This window comes from Puntigrus tetrazona, chromosome 16 (genome assembly GCF_018831695.1).
Source record: "Puntigrus tetrazona isolate hp1 chromosome 16, ASM1883169v1, whole genome shotgun sequence".
NCBI lineage: Eukaryota > Metazoa > Chordata > Actinopteri > Cypriniformes > Cyprinidae > Puntigrus > Puntigrus tetrazona.
In genome coordinates this window covers 21,880,706-21,907,098 of record NC_056714.1, presented here as the reverse complement: position 1 = coordinate 21,907,098, position 26,393 = coordinate 21,880,706, and the positions used below count along the sequence as shown (strand labels likewise).

General features: G+C 37.8%; 1 protein-coding gene across 1 annotated transcript in view; it reads right to left on the bottom strand.

Moving 5' to 3' along the window:
* Nucleotides 1–23,190, bottom strand: part of stt3b (STT3 oligosaccharyltransferase complex catalytic subunit B) — a 37,623-nt gene extending 14,433 nt beyond the window's left edge. Inside the window, exons 1-5 of the mRNA XM_043261107.1 lie at nucleotides 22,689–23,190; nucleotides 7,476–7,584; nucleotides 4,920–5,207; nucleotides 3,937–4,002; nucleotides 780–879 (exon numbers count right to left, since the gene is read on the bottom strand). Coding sequence (XP_043117042.1) covers nucleotides 780–879; nucleotides 3,937–4,002; nucleotides 4,920–5,207; nucleotides 7,476–7,584; nucleotides 22,689–22,951 — 826 coding nt within the window. The 5' untranslated portion in view covers nucleotides 22,952–23,190. The remainder of the gene's footprint in view (nucleotides 1–779; nucleotides 880–3,936; nucleotides 4,003–4,919; nucleotides 5,208–7,475; nucleotides 7,585–22,688) is intronic.
* Nucleotides 23,191–26,393: the final 3,203 nt, after the last annotated feature.

Genomic DNA, 26,393 nt, shown 5'->3' with positions numbered 1-26,393 from the left:
TCGGGCCATGGCAAATGTGTAGTGGGACCTGCGGCAAGTGCAAGAACTTTCCAGAACTGAGCTAATACCCAGCATCCATCAGTAGTGCATTTTGCACAGGGCAGCTGCGGCAGAATAGGAGGGGCTAATAAAGATTTAAACAAAATTAGTCCAGTGGCACAAGGCCCCCGGTCTTTTATCAGAGTGCTCACTCAGGAGCCTCACAAAAACACTGCACCTTTAATTATTCATTCGTCTAAAAAAAAAAAAAAAATAAATGGCGTAACCCATCGAAGGCGAATGAAATTACTCTTTGCTCTTGAAGGAAAAAAACAGTTGTCTTTTTGCTTTGCGGAAAGCTTATTCGTGCTATCGGAGGTCCTAATTGACACAGTTAGCATGTTGTTTTGCCGTTTAAGACCGCATGTCTAGATTCAAAGGCTTTTTCCGCAACAAGAAGATCCATGCATCCTCAGATCAGCGCTGTATATGTGATTGGTTGTGAAAGGCAAGAGTGAAGTGGGCGGAAAAGATGTGTCATTAAACATCAACATCAACTTTAAATGCTGCTGTCAATGATGAGAGAGACTCGTGCTGTCGAGCACTTAGCAACCGCGGCTGCGCAAGCATCTCTGTGCGTCCAAATCAAAAAGCAAGTGGGAAAAAGCAGGTTCACGCTTCATTATTGTACGGGAGAACAAGCACTACGTGGCGTGATTGTGTGGGCGGTGGTGATGTGTGTACTTCATACAAAAAGCAGAGATGCTCACACAAACATACACACAACACAGGTGACTCACCGATGTACAGCCTCCTGCTGAAGCGCTGCATAAGGAGAAGCACGAAAACATGGAGAGGAATCAGGTTGATGATGAAGACGTATCCTCCCCATGCAGACACCTGCAACACAAAACACGTCACGTTACGCACACAAATAAACAAATAACAGCTACATACTGAAAAATGTTGCCACATGATACTGTATCAGGATTCGTAGATTAGGATTTTTTGATTTTTTTTAGAAAAGTGGTTAACACTTATTAATTTAATGGTTATTACATTTCAGGGATTCGGGTTGCAACAAAGGTAATGTTGTTCACGGTGTATTAAGCGTTTTTTGTGTATATTAATCATCATCAGCATATGAAGTTATTCATATTGAAATATCCCTGCAAACATGCTCTGGTTTAAGTTTGTAATTTGACAGTCAACTAAAATGTTTCTTTAATTGAAAACTATTTCTGTCAGAGTAAAACTGATTAAAATTAACAACATTTACACACATAGTACAATAACTTTTGCATCGAGACTAAAGGGTTACTGTATAATTGACAAATTAATGATTGACATTGACAATATTAAATAAAACTAGTGCTGTCAGATGATTAAATAAATGCAAAATAAGTCTGTTTTTTGTTTTACTGTACTGCCTACATTTATGCATATATAAACAATACATACGTGCATTTAAGAAAAACTTTATTTTATATAACGCTTATTTATAATATAAATTATATGAATAAAAGTATAGACATTACTACATTTAAATATATACACAGTATGTCTATGCATTTATATATACACACAAACAGCATAAGCACGTATTATGCAAACAAAAGCTATTATTTGGATGTGATTAACTGCAATTTATTGCTTTTAAAAATTCCTAAATTAATAAAAACTTAAATATTTAAAATAATTAAATAGATTTAACAGGACGTGTAAAACCAGTCAACAGTGGTGTTTATCTTTAAACAAAAACCCCAAAATTATTGGAAGCTCAGAAAACAGAACAAACTAAATTTAGCAACTACGGCAACTAAATATCTATCATTAGCCACTTACTAAAATTGTTAGCTTTCACTCAACTGTTTATATATTTAAAAAATATATAAATAAATTTTGCCTGCATGTGTCCTATAACTGCTTTAGTTTGCCTATACACTTTGACAATGTATTTGACAGAAAAGACTATTGTATAAGCTCATTTATGCCATGGAAGGAGCCATTCTAAATAAAACTGAAATACAGCAAACAGTACTGTAGGACAGTTGTGGTTTCCCGCTCAACTTGTCAGCACACTATTCCCATTTATATAAATGGATTTGCATAGTTATCTGACATCGTAAAAACTGAAGTGTAAATAGCCTAACTCACTGTCGCATGGCTGAGAGCTCTCTCTTTCTTTAACACCCATATGCGACGCATGCAATATACCACTGTTTTGAACAGCCACACACTAAAGGTAAAGAAACGCAGTGTGTCGTGACCAAGTTATATCTTATCGCCCAGGTCTCTGCTGGCTCTCAGCCCCTATGATACACCACATTTACCAGAAAATTCCATTAGCACACTCAGCCTTTGATTCCTCTGCACTTTTCTAGGTCACTTAGGATGTCCCGTTCAAGAGAGCATCTCTCAACTCATGCCCCCGGTAGAGCCTCTGGGCCATATTGGACTGTACTGGACCCCAAGGTCTCAATGGAGCAGATGGCTCAGATTGCACTGGTGTCATTTATGTTTATAAACACATTTGGAAAGCCAGAGACTACTGGGGGCTGGGCAGGGCTGTAGGCTTTCATTATTAATGAGCGCTGCCTTCCTCTAGGGGAAGAAGCTCAAGTTTCAGAAATGGCTGATATTCATAACCGACTGGCGCGTGGCCCCCACCAGGGTGGCATGATAGATTGGTGCTGTTTGCTTTTTCATTTATTTTACATATCACATTAATGGGTTGAAAAAGAGCGAGAGAGACGTGCAACCAGCCCCAGAACACTCAACACTATGGACGGGAATCATAAGAATTTAATGATTTTGGTTCAGCTTACGATTCCACTTAATGATCATGGATCCTTAACTTTATATTATGCAACAATATTTCACAGCAATTACACCGTTTTACGTCTCATGAACCTTGCTTCAAACTAACTCTATGAATCGAATGATAAGACTAACTAATGACTTACGCTTCATTGAGTAAAATCAAACGATAATTTCCAAAAGCGCACAGTTGATTCAGTGGGTAAATGGGCCATTTTAGACGGATGAGTTTGCTTGTAACTCATTTGATAGTCATTTTTGACAGATTCAGCAAAAATAATAAATTTCACAACTCAATACCAAATTGGGCTACATTGGTCACATAGCACAGAGGGAGGAAAAAAAAAAGACGGAGGAAAAAAAAAAAAGACATTATCCGATCCATCGTGATTCTCTCTTCATTGATCCTGAGCTTGTTTTTTTTTTCCCTAATATAAAGACTAGCAGGCCTCACTGCACATGGTGTGTTCTACTTGAAGTGGCGCTACAACACCCGATCGGTGTCCCTATCAAACACTGCATAGATTACTTGAGTAAGCTCATATCACATTATAAATAGTCCTTTGCATCCACTGTGTTTTCAAAACTCTGGCCGTTTGATAATACCTAGAATATCAAAATCAACTGTGGGCGGCAGATCCTTTTCACATTCAGCACCCAAACTCTGGAACAATATACCTAAAACTGTTCGAGAGGCAGACACACTCTGTCAGTTTAAATCAAGATAAAAGCCCCATCTCTAGGCTGTTTCTTTCGTATCCAGTTTCGTATCCAGTATCCAGATCAGATGGTGGATCAGCACCAAGAGATGACCTACATTGAAGACCAGAACTCCTAGACGAGCCCGAGAAAGATCACAGGAACCAGACACAAACAGTAAGTTCTTTACACAAATGTGATTGATTGATTGATTTGTATGATGTCATATAACCCAAGAGTGATTATAAAGAGCATATGTAACCATCAGCAATCAAATGCTCTTTCTTACCAAACCAAAGTTTCAAGTAGTACCAAAACCAGAGAAATTCCCTAAGCAGTGGCTGTCTAAGTTATTTACTATGGTATTACCAAGTACCATTAAAAGAAATAAAATGCCATAAACCACTCAAACATAAAAAAAATCCAATGAAAACTCACCATGTAAAAGTATGAAAGGCAGCAGCCGATGGTCCAGAAGACCGAGCCAGTTTTCACTGATTTCACCTGTGTGGAGAGGACACACTTAAGTTAATTCTGCTAATCCCAAACAAAGGCTCCGATACCATCACCTCAAACAAAGCCAAGACAACGAACGCTCAGAGATAAGAAAGAGACCAAAGAAATTCAATGTTTAAGTCAGGCTTGACAGCAAAGTCCTTGGCGTTTCAGCTGACAGTGAGCTCCAGAGAGAAGAGATGGGCTAAAAATCACAGCGCCAAAAGAGACAAAGTATGCTGCCACTGCATCCGTTCCAGTTGTCTTGTCGTTCAGCTGAAAAAAGCGTGATGAATGTCTATCAAGGTTAATTCATCATTTCAACAGTGTGGAACAGTGCAACACTTGCTGAAATGGGTTTTTAGTCATTTTCGACCAGTTCTCAATGGGCATCATAAAACTAGTCCTGATGACTCATGCGTTATATTCCAAGTCCTTTAAAGTCAAATAATACCTGTTATGAACAAAACAAATTCACTGAGAATTTTCTTTTCCACTGAGCTCTTAACCACTGTAAGAGAACAGAACCGGAGAACTAGAATATAGATTCATAAATTATTCACACCAATTATGTAATCTGAATCAAGTGATTTACAGAAAAATGTGACTCAACAGAACCAGAGAGCCAAATCACTAATGATTTGAATAACTATTGATTCAGACAAATTCTAATAAAACTGATTAATTGATCATACTCAATATAACAGATAATGGTATTCAGATTCATAAACAAATGATTCTGACTCAAAGTAGTTCCATAGTTAAACTGGATAGCTACTTCTCTCATGACACTCATGATTAACAGTAAATGACAAATTGCTATCAGGAGACTTGGTATAGGACCCAATTTAAACAGTATTATTCATTTTATATTAGTTTTGATGAATAAATGAACAAACAAACTGTTACATTTTAAACTAACTCACCCATAGGTAGTAGGTAAACTGCAAGGCAAAAATGGCGATGCCCTCGTTGTCAAACGAGCCAGCTACAGAGCGGGATATGTAGCCTGGTACGATGGCGATGAAACACGCAGCCAGTAGACCGGCACCCTGGTTCCACAGCTCCCGGGTTAACAGGAAGGTAGAAATGGCGGTCAGGCCGCTGAAAACGGGGGCCAGAAACACGCAGACATCACGTATGTGAACTGTCACATGAAGCAGATTCAGTATGTAGTGGATCAGGCCCGCCGTCACCATCAGACCAGGATACACCTGCAAAAGATGAGATTTGGAAGATACTCTTAGCTGCAATCGAATGCAAAATTGATCAACTAGGCATTTGCCTGCAGCAATTTGAGGAAAAAAAAAAAAAAAAAAAAGTAATAAAATCAGGATCTGTAAGAAAGTGTGTAAACAATCCTAAATATTTGATTGGCCCCAAGTCATAAAGATAATGAGAAGTTTAGCTCAAGTACACCCTTAGGAGCTTGGTAATCAACTGTTTTAAAGGAATAGTTCACCTAAAAAGTCTCTCGATCACCCTCAGGCTATTCAGGGAGTATATTTGTTTCTTTTTTTTTTCCTCTGCAGTGAATGGGTGCCATCAGAATGAGCTAAAAAGCCAATGAAAACACAGGAATTCACACAACTCCATTAATTAACATCTTGTAGAGTGAAAAGCTGCTTGTTTTTCCAAACAAGTCCATCACTGACAAATCCTTCAAGATGTTTTTGTGCCATTCCAGTGCTTTTTCCAGTGGAAAAAAAAGCTGTCTGAACTAGGAGAGAAATATGCATAAATATTAGAGTTCTAAACAAATACAGAGGGGTGATTTTGTACACGCAGGTACAACAGGGGATGGGCTTTTCCACTGAAAACAGCATTATTTTGGCATTTTGGTTATAGTTTAAAATGAAAATGTCTCGATGGATTTGCTTCTTATAAACATGCAGCTTTTTACTTTTCAAGATGTTAACAGATGGACTGTAGTTGGCATTAAAATTACAGTACATTTGGCTTGGATTACAGTTTACTGTGATGTTAATCAGCTCTTATTTTATCAACTCTCATTCTAAAGAAACATTCACTACTGTTTGTGATCAACTGAATTAATGCAAAATTTCTCCAAATCCCTTCAAAAGAAACAAAAACATGACTGCAAAATTTACTGCAAAATGTATTTCTTTTTTTATTGATCTTTATTTCATTCTAAACCTTGCTAAACCTAAAAAAAGATCTTTTGAAAAATATATTTTGGACCCAATTGACTTTTACTGTATGACCAAAATATCTTTTGTGTTCATGTTAAAAATTCATACGAATTTGCAACAACATGAGGGTGAGTCAATGATGATGCTCTTCATGTTCGAAGCTGAATTTAGCAGCCAAACAGCAGCGAGAACGAAAGCTGCTCGTTCTTTACCTTCAACATTCCCACCCTCTCTTTGATCTCTCATGCAATGAGCGGCGTCTGCAGGCTGTGCTGAGAACAGACCAGCCTGCTCTGAAGGCCTTGTAACGACTGCTTGAACTGTACACAACAACAGATGCTGTTCTCTGCCTCCTGCAGCCCCCCTACAGTTCCAGCACCAGAGCTGTCAGATGCCAAACGCTAGCCAAACTTTCTCCAGCCAGGGAAAGAGCTCATTAGGTTCAGCAGCATTGCACTTCTCAGTGACAGGGAGTGTTAAAGGGGGTGGCCTTATTTAGGGACGAAAGATGCTGTTTTCAAGCAGAAATCATCTGGAGGCTGCCTGTCCATAGGCAGACATAAACAGCCTTTGGCACGAATTTAACCGCATTTATATATATATATATATATATATATATATATATATATATATATATATATATATATATATATATATATATATATATATATAGAGGTCATAGGTTAACAAGATCCGTTGTCAAAATGCAGACAAAATGGATCTAGCAATTTGCTAGCTGTACCATTACTGAAAACGTTCTGCATAGATTCTATACGTGAACAATGCTGCAGCATTAACGGTTCGAGGAACAAGGTCAGAACGCTATGATGCGAGAAGTCTGCTGTCAAAGAAATGGAGCGAACCACAAAGTTTGGAAGAAACTGAAATTATTTTATGCTGTCTGAGATTCACAAGCGACTATGTAAAATGCAAGCTGTCAGCATGGGAATGCAGCAACAATAATGTGGACATCATGCGTTCAACTACAAATGATATGAAGTAATTCTGCATTAGGAAGGGAATTAGAAGGGAATTTTTATGAAATGACTTAACTGATTATAAAAAGACTTGTGGATGGCAGAAAATTACTACAGGCAGAAATCTACTCCTGCTGCATTTATATAATCTTAAATACAATTTTTTAAAGTACATTAAAGTACTGTGAACAAACTGTTTTAAACATTTTAGTTTTAAACAAAACTAAGAAACAAATAATGTAAAATAAAAGACTTATAAATGTTATTGGTCAAATTAAATATATGGGTCATAATGAGTGTAACCATAGAGGAGGAGAGAAAAAAAAAAAAAAAAAAAAAAAAACAGACTTACCGTCCCTCCCACTATTCTGCCCAATGGGTACCAGGCCCTCTCATCAAACCAGTTGAGAAACTCGTAAAAGCCATTAGTTGTTAGATGATGAGTTGATCTGTAGTTGAACCTGCAGCCAAAAAAAGAATAGAACAGAACATCTTGTCAAAACTAATGGGGGAGGAAATAGCATTTTATAAACATTGGCCTGTCACAATGTATTCGACGGCAAGAAGCGGTGCGAGTGTTAAGACGCTTTCTAAATGACAGATTAAATACTCAACTGCCAATCACCTCTGGTGTCAAAGCACAAAGACTACAACAAAAAAAAAAAACATCCACTGGGATACACTTAAATGGTTAACAACCAACAGAAATCATTTAAAGAGATGGAAAAAGACGTTTTGGTTATTTAATCTTGAAGGACAAGTATTTCCAAGGACAGGAATTGTTGACTCACTGTGTTCAGTGCACACAGACAAAAAAAAGACACCTGTTCAATCAGTCATGCATACTTGAACAAGCATTTCTGCTGATTTTTCTTGAGGCCAGATTTCTGCAGCAGGATGAATAAATAAAATAAATACTCAAATGATACGGAGTTGTATTTCGGATGCATTGAAGAAATCGCTTGCTATTTATACACACATTCATATATTACTGCATATTTCTTTATCAAAAACACTACTTATTCTATGAGTGTTTTATTGAGTTTTATAAACACTTCAAAACTCCAGTGCTAAAACAAATGCATTTCCTGGCAGTCTTTATCAACTTGGAAGCATTAATTTGATGCATACCTGATTAACAAAAACTTCAAACAAAAAGCACTATGAACATGGCTGCAATTAAACTGTGTAATCCTCTCTAATGCCTTTATCAGCCCAAGTTCAGCAAACTGTGCCCTGCTATCTCTCCAAACTCCAGAGTGCTCAATCTAAAACCTTTTCTTTACTAAAACACCAGAATATAAGACAACTAGCTTTTAAAAAGTCTCCTTAACCAGAGAGGGGGGGGGAAAGAAAAAATTCAATGCACAGCCCTGAGTAATTGCTTCGTATTTAAACTAAACATTCTATTTTTAGCACAGAAAAAAACAAGGACTAAGCAAAGCCTAGCTCACTAAAATGCATAAGCTCAATAATATATGCAGGAAGAGCCCTGCTAAAAGACAAACAGAATCATTCTCAGAATTATCGTGCAATGTGTTAACACCTATGATAAAAAAAAACAAAAAAAAAAAAACAAGTGGATGAGTAAATATAATCTCTTTAAGATTACCAGCCATAAATGTTCAATGAGAAAACATTCAAATGGATCATAATCAGTTAAGTTGCGCAAATGAAAATTAGCCTCCGAGGAAGAATCCATCAAAGGCTAGTCAGTCAAATAAAATAAATGAAAAAATAATTGAGACGCAATGTGGAGATGGGATTACAGGACCTTATGGCAGCACAACCCATTAAAGCGAACAACGGCTAACCCTCACAGCCTCAGTTTCATTCACGTAAAATATAGCATCAGCCCGGGCGAGGCTCCATCAAATACTCCTTTCTTATTGGACGTTTACAGCTCCAGTGGATTCCTGATTGCTGCTATTGTAATGCAAGTAGATTGTGTCCAGTGGGATAGAAAAGCATTACTTCTGGATTTATTTAATCAGATTCTGCATGCATGGCAAGTGTCAGCGCACGGCCTGCCATCAGATTAATGTCCTCACTATTTTGTAATACACCCGTCTCGCTGGCAAGAAACGTTCAGCGTTCGGAGGACAATCTGGCAACCCGACGCTTGAGTAGGAGAAACCATAGAACTGTGAATCATGTGTATTTAAAGACCCCTTTAAAAGCACACAAACCATCCATCAGTGACCCCGGCTGCTAACTGACACCACAACCTGCTAGCTTTCATTCCACTTCGCAGACCTTTTTTTCCCCTCTCTAGAGAGGCTAAAGATTCAGGAACCTTTACTGGCAGGGTCAAACTCTCCATCACGCTCTGATATCTGAACCGGGTCCTTGGCATTCACTGAGCACTGCAATGTCCTCTCTGCAAGGAAACAACATGAACACAGCAGCAAAAGCAAATGATACCCTTGTTGTCAGGTGTTATTGCAGGTCTGAGAAATATTATTGAAATGCAATCTTCTGGAGATTTTTGTTTCCATTCAAGCAGACAGAAAATGTACTCGAATGCCTATTACCTACATAAATAGCTGCTTGGAAATGCTGTTATGAACATGCCCATCGAGTAAACAGACTTGTATTATAGAGACTTTGGTTATATGCTAATAAATTAAAATATCGTCAATTGATGGCTTTACTCATCAACTACGGGCATTTTGGGGAAAAAAAACAAAAAAAACAACAACCTCTAGTTACAATCCAGCTTATCCAATAAAAGTTAACCAGTGCATTCGACAAAGAGGAAAATCAAAAATTAAGTAATGTATTTATGCTTCCTGTTGGGTAATGGACATAAGACATTTTAAACATAAAATCCCACATACTGTTTCATAATTCTCATTTTAATTAGTATTAATGCATTTAAATGATCATAATTTAATACATGCTATAACAACAGATGGAGGATAAAAAGCTACTGAAATGCAGAAAAACTAAACGCAGGCGTAGAGAAAAGTTCATAACCATAGTTTCTGACCTTCATAACGAAAAGAAAAGATTTTTTTAATAAAAATCATCCCTTGGGACATAAGTTGAAGAAACACCCCAACGCTTCCGTGACCGAATACTCTTCTCCAACAATCTTCTCCAGGAAACACAATCACAGGGAAGTCACCAGGAAATGACCCGGGGCGACACTGAGCCATGTCATTTTAAGGTGGGGTAATCTCAGCAGACAATGTGCAAGACTATCAGATTTCGTGACAGTATTATCAGCTGGATACATAGAGATGTCTTTATGAGCGCAGTGAACTGGTTTTCTTTATTCTGCAGTTTAACCTCCGTGACACGTGTTCCGCTCGACGTTTCCTCCGACTCTAAACTCTGCACTTCATAAAACTCAATTTCACACTGCGTGGACATACACGCAGAGCTTTGAAAAGGTCCCATTCAATGGCGTGGAGCAACCTAACATTTATTAACAGCCACTGCTGAGAGTATGGGAGAAATTGCTGCTTAAAGCATGGCTGGGAATGCTTGACACAAAGGTTGCATAACCAAGGAGTTTCTTGTAGACCGAGTGTGGCTGAGATCCAGAGTTGAGAAGCACTGAGGCACTTGAAGAAAGTTGAACAACTTTTAAAAGGTATTAAAGCAATTAAAGACATCAAGCAGTAGTTCAGAGCTCAAGACTGCAGTAAAGGCAGGATGAGGTTAATATCCTGTTGCTGGGCAAATGTAACTAAAATGGAAAAACATATAGGTAAGAATGAACCGAGGAATCTAATAATTGCCTGCACAGGCTGAAAGAGCTCAACCTTGTATCATAAAGGAGTGTGATGCTGATACCGTGGGAGGTTGACAAGGCATTTTTACTTCACTGAAGTATCCAAAGTAGGCAACAAATTGAGTGAGCTTCACTGCTTCCAACAGTGAACTTCAAACCGCCAACTATTATTGAAAACGAATGACTTCCAGTCACATCGTCACAGCAAATCGCTCTCCATGTAAGTGGCCATTAAGACCTGGTATAAGGCATTACAGGACAAAAAGGAAGAGAAACGTATTAAATCTGAAATGTTTCACCGCGACTAAAAGTATCATAATGAGACTGAGGGCTGCCTGGACCCGAGGATTGGTTTCTTGTAAGTCTGATTACTTCTCTCCATCACACCATGCGCATATCAGAGGGCAAAAGTCAGACATTTTAGACTTCAAGATTGTAGGCAGGATATCACCACATTTCCCTAGGATTGAGGATGTGGAAAAATGATTGTAATAATTTACCCTGAGTCGTCAGTCTGGGTAGCTTGTCATATTAAATTTGATGGCTGACATTACGCCTGCATCAGTTTAATCAGGATGCAGGCATGGAGCGTACAAGGAGTTTGGAGTCTGGGGCAGATAGGAGTCTGAAGTTGATGAAAACGGAAAGACTTGGAAATATGGAAGATGACAAACTCTGAGGAAAGATTGTTAAGTAATTCCAAAAATAACTCATCCGTAATTCACACCAAATAAACCAGTACAATGAATAACAGACTAAAGCAAAGAAAATCGGTCACTGCTCTTAAACAACTCTCTCAACTAAACACTAATTAAATAACACTGTATGGTCAACTATATGCAAAACAAACAAAAAGTAGAGTCTAGAAATCCTTTAACATCCACTCAATTTGATCCAAGCAAAACTGCTTGTTTTCTACATTTTGTTGTTTACCATCTAGTGTTGTTCAACCAACACATTGGTTCAGGTGAACCTGAAACTAGCCTATTAAACAGGGCTTCCTTATTAGCCAACGTGACAAACCACAGACAAATGTTTTTTGTTTTTTTTTAATACAGTTTTGCACATCCCTATTTTCTAGACAAAAATAGAAGCAGACTCTGAGGTAAACAGTCTGTGGATGTTCCTTGGGTTTTACTCCTTCACTAACCTTTTTTCTCTTAGAAAAAAAAATAAAAAAATCCAATTACTGCGATCAAACGAGACAGCCTTCTACCTTTCAAAGAATTAAAGAGAGGCTTTTACGCTTAAAGAGTTCTAAAGGTGGCCGAAGGGCCAACGTATCTGACCTCAATCAGTACAGCCCAAAACAAACACGCATCTCAAACTCATTAACTTCAGAGTCCGGATTCAATCGTACCACAAGATTAAGTCACGGCCCGGACATAAGGCACTTACACAAGTAAAAAACAAAGGCTTCACCATCAACGAGAAGATGGCATCAAAATCATGTCGGTACACAGTGGAGAAAGTACACTACATTGATACAGCATTCCAACCCATGTAAGACAGTTACAAAGACCAAACCTCAACAACACAGGTGCTCCGTGAATCCATGGATCCTTCTGTAAAAGTGAAGACTGCAAGTTCAGGCCAGGTTGGAGGTTTGATAGTGGAGTGATGGGACTTCAAGTTTGCTCTTTTTACCTGCTCCATTAAAAATGGGTCTGTCTAAGCAAGACTGCTTCAGGCAGAGCAACTCAGCAGAAAGAGGTCTGATGGCTGAATAATATATGGAAAAGAGTTATGGTTTATAAAATGAGATGCGCTGTCTCCGTGTGCATTAAATATGTCAGGGAGTAAAAGTGAGTGCTGGTGCTTTGCAGAATACTCAACCCCGTAAAAGACAAGGATGAGAATCCAAATGTCTTTAATTTCAGAAGAAACTGACTGTAAATTCTCTTCCATTTCAAAAGGATAATTTTTTTTTGTGCACTGACATTGCATTCAGGCCAATTTAATAAGTTGGTAATTGTTTTTATGTAGGCTCTTTATAAAAATGTAAATTCTCTATTGTGTTGTCAAAATAAAAACAATGGAATACTAAAATCTATTCTGAAGTCAATTGCTGTAAAAGCTACAAGTGAATTATAATGTACAGATTTGATTTGTATTTGGAGATTTGGTAATAATAACAACAACAATGAACATTAGTGTTTTTTATAGAATAACCAATTGACCATTAGACAACGACAAGTAATATAAATAGAAAGAAATAAGCAAGCACAATTAAACGTGGTATAAACAGATGCCGGTGAAAGAATATTTCTATTTGTGTCTATCATTTACGCACACCTAGTTTCCAACAAAGAGAATGAGGTTGTGGGCCAAAATACATGGCTCTGCACCAAACCTCTTTAACTGCTGGTCTCAAACCAAGAACCAAAGGACCACAACGGCTCATTTTTGGCTTGACTGGCTTGAACAAGACTAGATCGTTCGCATTGCAATCAATGAAGGCATTTAAACTTGAAATTCGGGGATACTGCATTTCAATTTTGGTCACGCTGCACAGCTCACTCCAGCCACTTTATTTTCCTGTCCAGCTGAAATATAATTATTTACAAATGTCATTTGCGTAAATTGATTGTAACACATTTTATTTGCTATGAATGTAAATAAACTCTGACCTTTAAAAAAAACAACAATACATCACATTTGCTTGAGATGTTAATCAATCTGAATTAATTATCTGGACTTGCTGGTGTTTTAAAATGTTAGTGAAAATGAGACCATGTCAGTAATAATGATTGGCGTATGATAAAAATTCATGGTAACACTTTAGGTTTCAACTATATTAGCTATCAGCTTGTATTAATACCAATTATAAAATGTACCAATAATTTTATTAAAATATTGCAACTGTTAGTGTTACCAAATTAACCTGCAAGTAATTGTATTTTTATTTTTAATGCCATGCCAGCATGGTGAACTCTGAATAAATCATACAAGGTACACAATTAACAAAAGGTTATACGACGTACAAATCTAAAATACATTTAGGTGATACATTTTTAAATAAATCAGTTAGACACAATCTGCAAGTAAAAGCAAGCACATGAGCTGCTCTGAATACATCAAATGAGAATGTAGACTTTGAAATTTAGCAATTCAAGTATATCCTTTTGCATCAATGGATCCGCTGCTGACCCGAACTCTGTGAAAGAAAAACAAAAAGGATAAAGAGATTTCATAACCGAACTGGCTGGATCAACAGATCAGTCAGCTGTAAGTGATTGGGCGACTGTTCTTTTTAAAAGAAGAAATTGGGCTTCAGAAACTCATGAAACGCCTGACTAGATTTTAGAATCCCGATTCACGCGTCAAGCGCATCTGGTCAAAGCAATCAGTCTGAATGATTTAAGCATCGATCAAGCCTCATACTGAAAAACCTTTAATCTTTTTAATCGCTGATGGGAGGAGGAAAACCAACAGCAAATGCCAAATTCACATCTCACTTCCTTTGTGTTCATTTCCTGGAGATTTAATCCAACATAAAAGAACTGATTAACCTTGAGGAATGATACGGAAGGTTTTCCGGATGAGGACAAGGAGTTCGTCCCGCCTGACACAAGCACATCAAAGCAACGCTCTTGGAATAACTTTGAGGGCCCGTAATTGGCAAGGGGAAAAGCTTGTGCTGTGAATGCAAAGCAGCTCAGCTAAGTGAGCACATCCTAATTAAACCCATTCCGTTTCGGCATACAAAGACGCCTGCGACACATTGTGTATCGCACACAGAGCAAATAACTTTACCCAAGTGGGCCGAAAAACCACAGCGATTAATATTTAGCATATCACTGTGTGATGACAGATTAGAAAACCTCCGTCTGCAATAATTAGGTAATCAGTGCTACTTTGAATCTTACATTTTATTAACCAGAAACTGAGTCTGATACGTTTTTCCCAAACTAGATTTCTCTGTATCAGTCCTCTGAAAATTGCTAATGATCCCATATCTGGGCTTAATTGTCACAGATAATTATGCGCCGCAGATAAACAGGGTCTTGTGTCAATGAACAAAGAGTTAAATTCACAATGACTGACAGCCACAAAGTTCTCTGAGGCCTTGTTTACACCAGGTATTAAAAGAAGAGCTCGTTTTAAAATGACACTCTTTCATCATTTACTTATTCTCATGTTGTTCTGACCTACTTTCTTCTGATATAATATGGCAGTGAATAAAAAAAAAAAAAAAAAGTCTGCAATTTAATAGTTGAACTCAAACCAAAGCCATCTGACTATGGAATGAATCGTTTGGATTTGTGAACCGATTCTACTGATTCTTTAGAAAGAAAAGACACAGAATTTGCAAATAAATACTTAGCCTAAATTTCAGTGTGTTTCATAAACTAAGCAATCACACTCCTTCAGGAGACCTGAAATATAGAAAAATTGTTGATTTCTTTCTAGGGAGGCGCCGAAATGTCGGCCAAATGGCGAAAATGACATTTTCCATTTTTGCCAGAAAAAGAAAACCAGCCGCTCAATGAACGTGCAGCAGTTGCTTGTACAGTATAGAAGGATTTTTTTTATGTAGCATACTTAAAGCTATTGCGCTGTAACATGCTGTAGTACAGCTGCCGCTACCCTCTTATGATTACATTTTTTTAGCATATATTTTTTGTCTTCAATGTTAATGATAATAGTTGTTAGTTCCATTAACTAGTCCATTAACTAACAAGCACAACTTTTATTTTAATACTGCATTAGTAAATAAATAACATTAACCATCTGTTTGTTCATGATTAGTTTGTGTTAACCATAGTACTTAACTAATGTTAACTAATTTCCCTATTGTAAAGTGTTATTAATATAGCCTAAATTCTGCCCAGCTTTGTTACTTTCAGTAACTAATTCCACTAATTATTTATTTATATTCAGTATCATTAAAATTGTGTTAAACGAACAAAATCTTACAAAATTACTCTTTATTATTTAATTTTAATTTATTATTTTATTTAAATTTACAAAGCTTTTTTGGTTTTCTGCCAATTGCATCCACAATTTTCAGCCCTACTTTGTTCCCCCGAAATTGAAAACATCATTGGAAGGAGACCTTAGTACATCTAACTTGATTTCATAACTGACCGCCTTGCACCCCTTGTTTAAGCGCATTATAAATCTGAGTTTTAACAGCTGTGAACTATCATAAGATATCAACAGGCAAGCTTGAACATTACAATACAAGCAACCTTATAGACCACATCTGGCTTTTAATAAGGAGGAGAAGCTAAGGTGAGAGACTCCTACAGTATGAAAGAAGAAAAAAAGACATGGCCCCATAATCATGTTTACACAGTCAGTTGGACAGTGTTAACTGCTCCTCTTTGACCTCAAGCAAAGATGACATTGCATGAATGAAATGAGTGGGAGAAAGGCTACAGACACAACTAGTCAAGCAACAGGAGCAAACAACAAACTAAAACCTTGCTTCCATTTCAGTGTGGGCGATATATACCAGTTTTAAGAATAAAGCAGGGCTTAAAAACAAAGATTTTGTTCATGCAGGCCAAGAAGTTCAGATTGATTTCTGGGCTGCCAAAATTCTCACCAGCTCTAACAAAAACCTTCTTTTCTACATCATTTTTGGTAGTACGAACAATGATCTGCAATTTATTGTTATAAATATATGCATGACAACACACAATGTAAAAACACAAATTGCTGAAAGTAAATTTACCAAAAAAAAAAAAAAAAAAAAAAAAAAAAAGGGATTGTGAAACAACTTCAGAAAACTGCATCTTGAAAAATAAATACATTTATCCTTAGATAGCAATTTTTCTATAGATAGCTATCTGTCTTTCCAAAAATAAAGAAGCATTTAAACAAAAACAACAAAACTAATTTTGCAAATGCTATAAAGGTCATTACTGTGCAAGTTCTTCGTTCACCAGTTCTGTTTTATAATTCTACAGAACTGTATTACAGAGACCGTAAGCAAATGAAGATGGAAATAGGAGCTTTCTGTTCTCAGCACTGTCAAAATAAGTCCAACTTCCAATGCAAATCTGATCCCAATATTTAAAAGAATGACAATATCGGCTTATATATCGATCCCCATTATTTGTTAGGTTTTAAGGAATAACAACCAGAAATAGAAAACAACTATTATTAACATTAGTTTAAAGCAATATGCGATTAAAACAATATAACACAATAACATAAAATGTAACAACATTATTACAGAAAGGTTAAAATAACATTAAAGCTACCTATACATATCATCCAACCCTGTTTTTATAACTACACAGACAACAATAAGACTTAAAAGCAAATGAAGTGAAGGTCAAATTTACTAGGCTGCTAAATGCAGAAAAGCTAAAGATGCGGTCAGTCGAACAGGAAGTAATATTAATAAACTTCCTAATAAAATATGAAGAGGTCATAAACGTAGATCGAGTTGCAGTGGCATCAGCGATGCTAACTAGACAGATAAAAAAAGCACTACAGTAGCTGGTGCCATTTTAAACCATCCTAATTATCACAGTGCTTCCCTCTATTCTCTAACAATGCCTTGAACAGGTTATGCCTAGCAGGGTAAAAAAAAAAAAAGATGACCGGTGCTTGGCCTCCTCTGCTCCTTTTAGAGACTAATTAATACGACGACTTATATTCAAGGCCAGCCGGAGGCAACAAGGGCTCTGTGGTCCCTAAAACATTATAATTCTCCTCATATCCTCCAATAAAAGTAGAATCTCATTCAGATATACAAGAGAGCAGCTCAACTCCACAGGCGGCTCGGAGATAAGTGGCACTCAAATGCTTCTTCAGATCAGAATGCCCGTCACAGACAATGCAGCCCCGGTCAGGGAGATACAGGATGAAAGCTCAATTAACACAAGGGTGGATGGATAATGCCATATGGATAGAGAGAGCGGAGACGGAGATAAGAACGGGATTCAAAGAAAATGGGGGAAAGGTAAAACAGAAATATGAGCTTTGCATTGCAGCTCTTATTTCTGTTGCGCAAACAGAACATAGGGGTTAGACGTGGGCAATATGATCAAACTCATTTCACAGTATGATTCATTTTATCTCACAAGAGATGGGGAAGGAAAAAAAAAAAAAAAAAAGAAACAGAGAGGCAATATTTTACCTGACAGTACTGCAATATTCTCGAATGGCTCCACTCACACGAACAACATTTCTAATCAGGTGAAATATAGGTTTTAAATATTTATTAAATGTAGTGCATCAGGTGAATAAGCCAAATTCCAAAAAAATTTAAGATAAAACGTCAAACATTTAAAATATAAACAAACACACAGCTACTGTCAAATGATTAGTTGTTTACATACATTATTGTAGATTAAACGCGTATAGAAACACACATATACACATTTCTATATTATGCTTACAAATAAAAATAATACACACACACACACACACACACACAAAAAAAAACAAACAAAACACCTCTACACAGTTTGACTTTCATTCCAGCCCTAATAGCAGGCTTTGTTATTCGCCTTAAGAGGTTGAAAGAAGCGCACAAGCCAAAGCAAGAGAGAAAAACAGTAGACAGAATACACTAGAGGAATTAAGAGTAGAAAAGCAGAACAGGAAACGCAGCACTCCAGCATCCAAAAATGAGAAAGGACAGAGCAGGCTCGGGGCAGTGTGCTGGATCTAAATGAGACACCCAGAGAACCAAAGTGTGTGTGTTGCACTGAAATTATCTGGACATGAAACAATTACTCATTTGAGCTCTCCAATCAATGAAGCTCCTGGCTGGAAACGGAGAAGAAGAAAAAAAACAAAGCATTTTAAAGCAAGGTGCTCTCAGAGTTATTGCAATTTCCAAACACTTATGATGCCCGGTCAGGCTCTAAACCATTTTAAATGGTGTTATTTACAGGGACAGGGTGAATAAATCTCCCTTCAGTATCTGAATCCGGCATTAAAAAAAAAAAAAAAAAAAACTCCATCACCTGGTGCAACTGCAGGTAACGCTGCATTTCAAAAGCCTGTAGGTGTTTATTTCAGCATGTTACAAGTCTTCTCAGGATCAAATCCTAGAATTATCAAAATATTATGCATACTGAATGACTGGTGAATGTCAGCAGGCTTGGATCCAAGACTGAGCCCAGGAAACCAATAACCCAGAGGGACCTGCATCCCAACCTCTACAAAGGGACTTGAGTGCTCACACTCAGTTAAAAGCTTCTCAACATTCATATGACTAACAGAGCTGGAAAATCAATCTGAGCCAATGCACGCCTGCCAGCGAAAAAGAAAAACTCCTCCTGCATGTCAAAGTAGATTACTGAAAGAGAGCGCACAATAGCCTGAGAGGTGTCAATGCCACACTTGAGAGGACAGTCGCATATGTGCAGGCAAACAAAAGGTAAACACTATGAATCACAAGAATACAGTCTCTTATTCACAGCAAAATAAACAGCACCGACAAACTCAGATTTAATTCTTACAAACGCAATCAGCGGGTTACATCAGAGGCCGCTTGAATGCACTCCAATTGCACAAAAAGGCAGAAAAGAATGAAAAGGATTTGGAAGTCACACAATCAAACCGACAACACAGGCTTTAAAAAAAAAAATTTATTAAGTATTAATGCACACCACAGACAAACAAAGCACACTTATTAATATATTAACACAATGGACATTGTCCGGCCAAAGAGATTTCTCAAATTTATGCAATTGGTTCAACCAATTCTACTGTGTTATGTTGCTCAAACAAGCAGAGACAGGAGTATTTATTTTAATGTTTAAAAAAAAAAAAAAAAGCACACAACACACTTCGGCATTAACAGATGCCAACAGACGTGCCCAAGTGTGCAACAGCATCACAAGGAACAAAGTAGCATCATGCTAAATAAATGATCGTGCCATTTCAGGGTTTGCTGTTTGTTTTATGAACGCTCTGAATGGAAATGGGCTAATGACACAAGCACGGTTGGCTGAGCCATTATATGTAAATGGTTTAGAAAACCATCCCAATAAAATTCAGAAAGCCCATTAGCAAACAGAAATGCCCAGTTTGCTAATTAAATCTGCTCATGCAAGTGGTGCAGTCCATTTATGTCTCCATTCCACAGAGCCAATGAGAGCGCATTCTTAAACATGTATATCAATGGCCATGTGCGGTTTTAGGGGGTGTTCACACATATAGATATTAAATGGCTGGAGGTCGTCGAGTCTCTGTGCTGTTGTTTGCTAGTAGGCGTTCCTACTGGACTGCAGTATCCAACTCTATCAGGCGGACTGTAAAAACCTACTTCCTACACAAACAAGCTGTCTGGCCAACACAAAGCAACAAAATAGAGTTTATTTTGCATTTATGTGCTGTTCAGGGACCACAATAATAGACCACATAGAGAAATCTCAGTTCTGCGGATGGAGGTCTAGTCAGCGTGCTACTAGGTGCCTCAAACCAATTTATGAATACCTTTCAAACATCCTAAAAACACAAATGTTGCAAACCTTGCCCACTATAATTATTTTGTCAAGCCTTTTGCATTGGCCGGGTATGCTGAAAACACGTTTCATTCAACATGGCAAAAAAAAAAAAAAACAGCAATAATGATGTGTGCCCTAACTCTGAAAAGCTGCATCAATTCAGTCAATCAGATAAAAGATTGCTAGATCAAGAAAGACCTGCAACTCTCAGGATAGGAATGACAACAAAACACAAATCAGTGTAATACTGAAATGTAATATCGCACATATACATAATGTGATACAAAAGCCACAAAAAAGCTACCAAGTATATGACTAGATACCATAAACAAAGCTAAAAAATTAATCAGGCAACGTGAACACTATGTTAGATCTCTGCCCAAATAAACCACCAGTGAAACATTAAAAATGTATATATATTTTTTACAGAAGTCTTCATTTAGCCCAAAAACCAAAACCTGTATTTGTATTTAAACAATTCTAAAGTGTATTTAAAAAAAACTATTGGTAGTAAAACTATTCGGCAATGAGCCACCATAAAGCTAGAACAATAAAAGAAGAACTTAACAAGCAGTCAATGATTTTGGGCCTTTAGTACTATTACTTTTTTTTTTTTTTAGACAAATATTTTGAGCTACATCATTTGCAATTGCCAAACTTTACCTTTGTCCACACTTAATCCAAGTGAAAGCCCTGACTGGAAGAAACTAAAAAAAAGCTATACTCTTATCAAGTTCACCCGCTTTGCATGCAGATGTTCTTCCATTGAATATCATTAGTTTTAGCCTAGGAGGCGGGTTAAGAGTTTGCTTGTTTAAGCACATAGATAAGTCTTTGATCTTCCGTTCAGACTAATGAATGCAGAGCACCATGACCCTCACCATAAGCAGTTATGACTGCAAATCTAAAAATTGGGACCATAACGTGAAAGGATGGTCCTGCTGTTATTCTCTATAAATGCCAGACACGGCACAGCTACTCAAATGCATTCTAACACAAACCTGATTATACCATTATTGTGTTTAAAGAATCAGTTACGGTAAGCGTGACCATAAAGTCTCCAATCATGATAAAATCAGAAGCTGACCTAAATTCACAAAGCCTCATACATCACCTTGAGACTTTATAAATCAGACTCTCATAAACAGGTATGCCTTAACGGCTCTTAACAGAGGGCATGAGGAAATAAGTGGCAGTGAGCTATACATTAAAGAAAATGGTACTGAATGCTTTTGAGTCTCAACTGGATGTAATTGCTGCACAAGGGGTTTAATTCAAACCTATGATTCATGAATGGATTAAACGTTTTAGTGCTAAAAATACACAATTAGTTCTAAAGCAGAAGTTAAGAGCTTGCATTTGACAGCTCTGCAGATCAGGAGAATTAAACTCATCTGCAAATCTGACATTATGAAACAAATATTGTATGAATATGCGAACATTAATAGTATCAACATTGGGTGGAGAGTCATTTTAACATAAAACTTAGCCAATATTGTTACTTAACCTTAATTATCAGTGACCCATATTGTACCACAGTGACTACTCCTTGTCAACAGCTAAGCTTATAGTCGCTATTGAGTTACATACTAATAATTTACAATAAGTAACAGCGACAGTGATGCATATTAAAGGTCATTAGTCGTTGGATACTACAGTAATCTGTGGTACAGATACATTTTTCACTTTCAAATAGTACCTATTCCAGTTTTAGCATTTTTAATAGTAAAAACGTGTACTTGGTTACTAGTTCCTGATCTCCCAATACTGACTGACTAGACAATAGTACTAATGTGTATCACAATTAATAGTTTTTAAATTTGTCGAAACTGCATGCTCCAGTATGTAATGAATGAATAATTGAATACATAGTACTAGGACCAATGACGTTACTTAGCTATTCAATTACCTACTAGCAACAGTAACAAACTACATTGTAGGACATTTCAAGCGATAAAAGTTAAACGACTTGACATGAACCTAAACTTAAACAGATACAGCAGTTCATTTCCTCATTTTGAATTTCACGACACCTCGCCGTAACATTCATTATATACCTCAACAGAACGTAATAAACAGCAGTGCTAGATTAAAATGGCCCGCTGCTAGCGCAAGCACTATCGCAATCGATTTTATTTATCTAGAATTTAAAAAAAAAAAAAAAAAAAAAAAAAAAGATGGAGGGCAGCTGCCATGCGGTTACGTGTCAAAATTGTCAAGCACGGACGTACCGCGCAGAGACAAAATGCTTCCTGAGACAATTACGCTGAAATGAATGGAGGATCGCGGGAGCTTTGTGCATCACGCGCTGACACTCCGTTCATGGCGAGATTAATCGTGCATTACATCTCCAAACGTCAAATTAAAAATGCGCCACAAAGCCTCCCGCATTTATACTCACCAAGGGTCGAACTCGTGAATGATGCTCTCGAAGCGAATAACAGCGAAAAGTCGCGAGCTGAACCCTGCCAACCAGGCCAGAAAGAGAATAGTGAACGACAGCAAAGACTGCCATCCCGCCGGCTGCGTCAGTCCCCCGGACAGGCCTCCTCCGCTGCCGCCGCATCCAGCCGGGGAGTTGGGCCGTCCGTTGCCCGAGACCGAACCTCCGGCGTTGGAGCTGGCTTTGTGCTTGCAGTCGGAGGCGGTGTGGTGCTCCGCCATGTTCTGGAGGATTTGGTTAGAAGAGCACTTCCCACCGCCACGCACCCCTCTTTCCACCAACCCGCTCCCTCCTCGGCGCCAATATTTCTGCGCAACCAGGCCTTCGCTCCAACTGCAGGTATTCGGCGTTGTGTGTGAACAATCTGGATTTATTTGCAGTAGATTCCGCGTCTGAGTGGCATGCTAACCGGCTTGTACCACTCGGCACACGAGACCCACTGTAGGAGGGGGGAAATAGGGCGGTTCTGCTCCATACAGCAGGAAGAATCATTCAGCCTCTCACAGCGAGACAGGTAGAACAAGGCGGGTCATGCTTCAGCCAATCCGCTGCAAAGAAACCGCTGACAGAAGCCGAGGATCAGCCAATGAGAGCGCGCAAAGCCTCGAACGTTGACAAACACAAACGGAAAAACGTTGACAGGTGGCTGGCCAATCGTGACTCTTTATTCCAATAACGGACACTCGTTCGAACCTATCAGCATAAAGAACCGTCGCGGCGCTGTGCATGATACACCAATGAAATAAATGAATTTTGCATCGAAAAAATGCTGCCTTCATACAGGCCACTACGCAAACGAAATTTTCATGCGGCTGTGAAGGGACTGATTTGACATAATGATATAAAGTTTATGCCTGAATTTTATTGCGTCTTATGTCGAAAAAGGCGCATATCTCTCTCAAAAATGCCAATGCAATTTTTTTTCATAGATTGTAGCCGCAATGACTGACTAGCAAATTAATGCAATAAAAAAACACTTTTTGCGTTTAATGGATGAAAGTTGTACGGGTTTGAAACAATATGAGGATAGCTAAAGATGTTTGGCATACATGCTACGTAACCGGGTATATTGCATTATTGCACATGTCTGTCATAGCAGCTATTTATGCCTACTTTTGGTCACAATATGAACAAATATTGTGTAATAACCCTTGAATAAACTGTGAAGCTGCAGCAGTGAAAAGATTAACACGACACAAGAAAACCAGCAAAACAACACTTTGAGCACACCACAAAAATGTTCTTACTGTATTTATATTTTAAAACATGTAATCATCATAAAACGAAGACAAATGTATACGTGAGAAGCAGGATTGCATAAGATATATCAAGTTAAGCTGCACTGAAAACAAATATATTTAGCTTTGTCATCTGAATGACTTAACAATTTACAAAAGCCACATCATTTAGAAAATATGGCTAAAAAAATAAAATGTTTTCATGGATATTGAAAATTCATGGCCTACGGCAAGCACCATTCTTTTAAGCCTGCTGTATAATAAAGGTGAAAACATTATGTTTAATTCATATAAATGCATACATGATGCTTTAAAGTCTTTGGAGATATCAATATCCTGCGATAAATCAAAACATATTTTTTTAAATATAGTACAGGAAGCTTACTGCTACATTACCGTCCAGGATGGTGATCTGAAATTCACAAAGTGAATTCCTTTCCTTGATCAGGTTGTCTCTAACTCTCCTGTATCCCCCTAAAACACGATCCCAGTCTTAGACCGAACCGCTGCAAGGTTATGTTTGCTTGAAACACAGTTTTTCAAAAACCACATGCAGTATAGATCATACAGCTTTTTCAAGGTTTTTGCAGACCAGCATGCAGAAATTGTTGCGGATCAGCTCATGAGACATCGCAGGGACAGTGGTGGAATATATCAGTTCCAGAACATCTTCCTTTACGGTATAGCAAAGCAAGATATGAGCTATATCAGGTAACTTCACATTGCTATGTGTTTTACGTGCAATTCAGCCTTAAGCTTGAAGGTCCTTTTTAAGAATAACAAGCTTTTTAAAGCAACCTTCATCGGTCAGTGGGCTGCTCTGATTCGAAAGCATATTCAAGTTATTCATTAATGTGACATTGCAGTCGCTGTGTTTAACGGTGACCACAAAGTTAAACCTTTGGTTTATTTAAACATGACTCCATCCACAGTGCAAGGTATCTCTCCCGACATCCAACATTAAGCACGTGTCAACATCACTGCATTGAAAAATCAATGGATGCATTTAAGCCGATTGATTTTTGTGTTTTCTTTAAGCATCTAGAAAAAAAGAAGTCTGTTTTTCCTTGCACATGTGGCTTTGGTTACATCGTGCACCCAACAGATGTTGCACCCTTTGCTTGTGCCTTGTAGCATTTAGTATATAGTCCTCGCTATGTGTCCTTTTCATTAGCAAAATCACAGTGGAAAATTAATTTGGATGGATGCTTGGCATGCTAAAACAAATCACACCGGCCAAATGCCTTTTTCAAAGGTGTCTGATGTTCGAAGGAAGTCTGTCTCGGAGCAGCCTCAGTGTATCTCTGCTGACACCCACAGTTTCCATGATGCCAGTGCAGAACAAGCGCCTGACTAAAAACAAGATGAATGATCTTTCATTTATTATCAACCCTCCACACTTATGCTAACAGGGCGTATAAATAAGTAAAGTTGCTGTTAAGGCTAAGTTGCATTTTATTTATTTAGACAATTATCGCTTTCAATATATTTTAAAGGTTATCACTGAACTAAAAAAAACGCTCTTTTCCTTCTACTTTACCCTGGTTTCGGGATGTTTGCATAATTCTCCTGGAAGTAAAATGTAAATAGAGTTATATTTTTGCGGTGCTCTTGTTTAACCGGTCTTCTCGGTGCCGTTATTTGATTTTAAAAAGTAGCTATGTTTCTGGAGAATAGCACCAGGAACGTTTCAGTAATTCCAGAAGATCCCTTCTTATTTAAATGCCAAGGCAATTACCCGCTGCAGTCTGACATTAACATTCACTTCTAACAATCGTGCCTTTCTCTTTTATTTTCTTTTGTGGTTTCTTAGTCTCAATAGGAGAGTGAATGCAGAAAGTTTAAATGAAAAATAAAAAATCTGTGCTGAGGTTTGAAGTCGTCAGATGGTTCCTCCATGATGCGACTTACCTTCTGGTGACTCGTATCAGTTGTTTGGGATGGAGGCAGATAATGAGGATGAGTGTGTATGTGTTCGAGAGAAGAAAAAGACTGCTATTCTCGCGTGTATTCATTTATTGGGCTGTTCCATTTATTGTAAATCATCCAGCTAAGATCACAACGCTTCGGGGCCTTTATTTCTCTGAAGACAGCTGCAGCTATTGGCAGAAGAAACTATACCGATGCCGGCGTCTCGGATTAAGTGCTCGCTTTGATTAATCATTCATTTGCTTGTTTATTAGTGGTTCATTCATAAGTATTCAAATACAGCGCACCGTTTGCGATACAGACATTAATGACGACTCAAATTGTGCAGGTTGTTAAAGATAAGTGTTTCTGTAAGAAATCGTGGGTTATGGGCTCTTTTGGGATCCTTTGTTACTTACTCACCATTATTGTGACGAAGAAAGACATTTCTACATCGTTTTTAGATTTCGAGGTCTGGTTGCAGCCTCTCCTTAACTTAACCCTCTGGTGCTGTCGG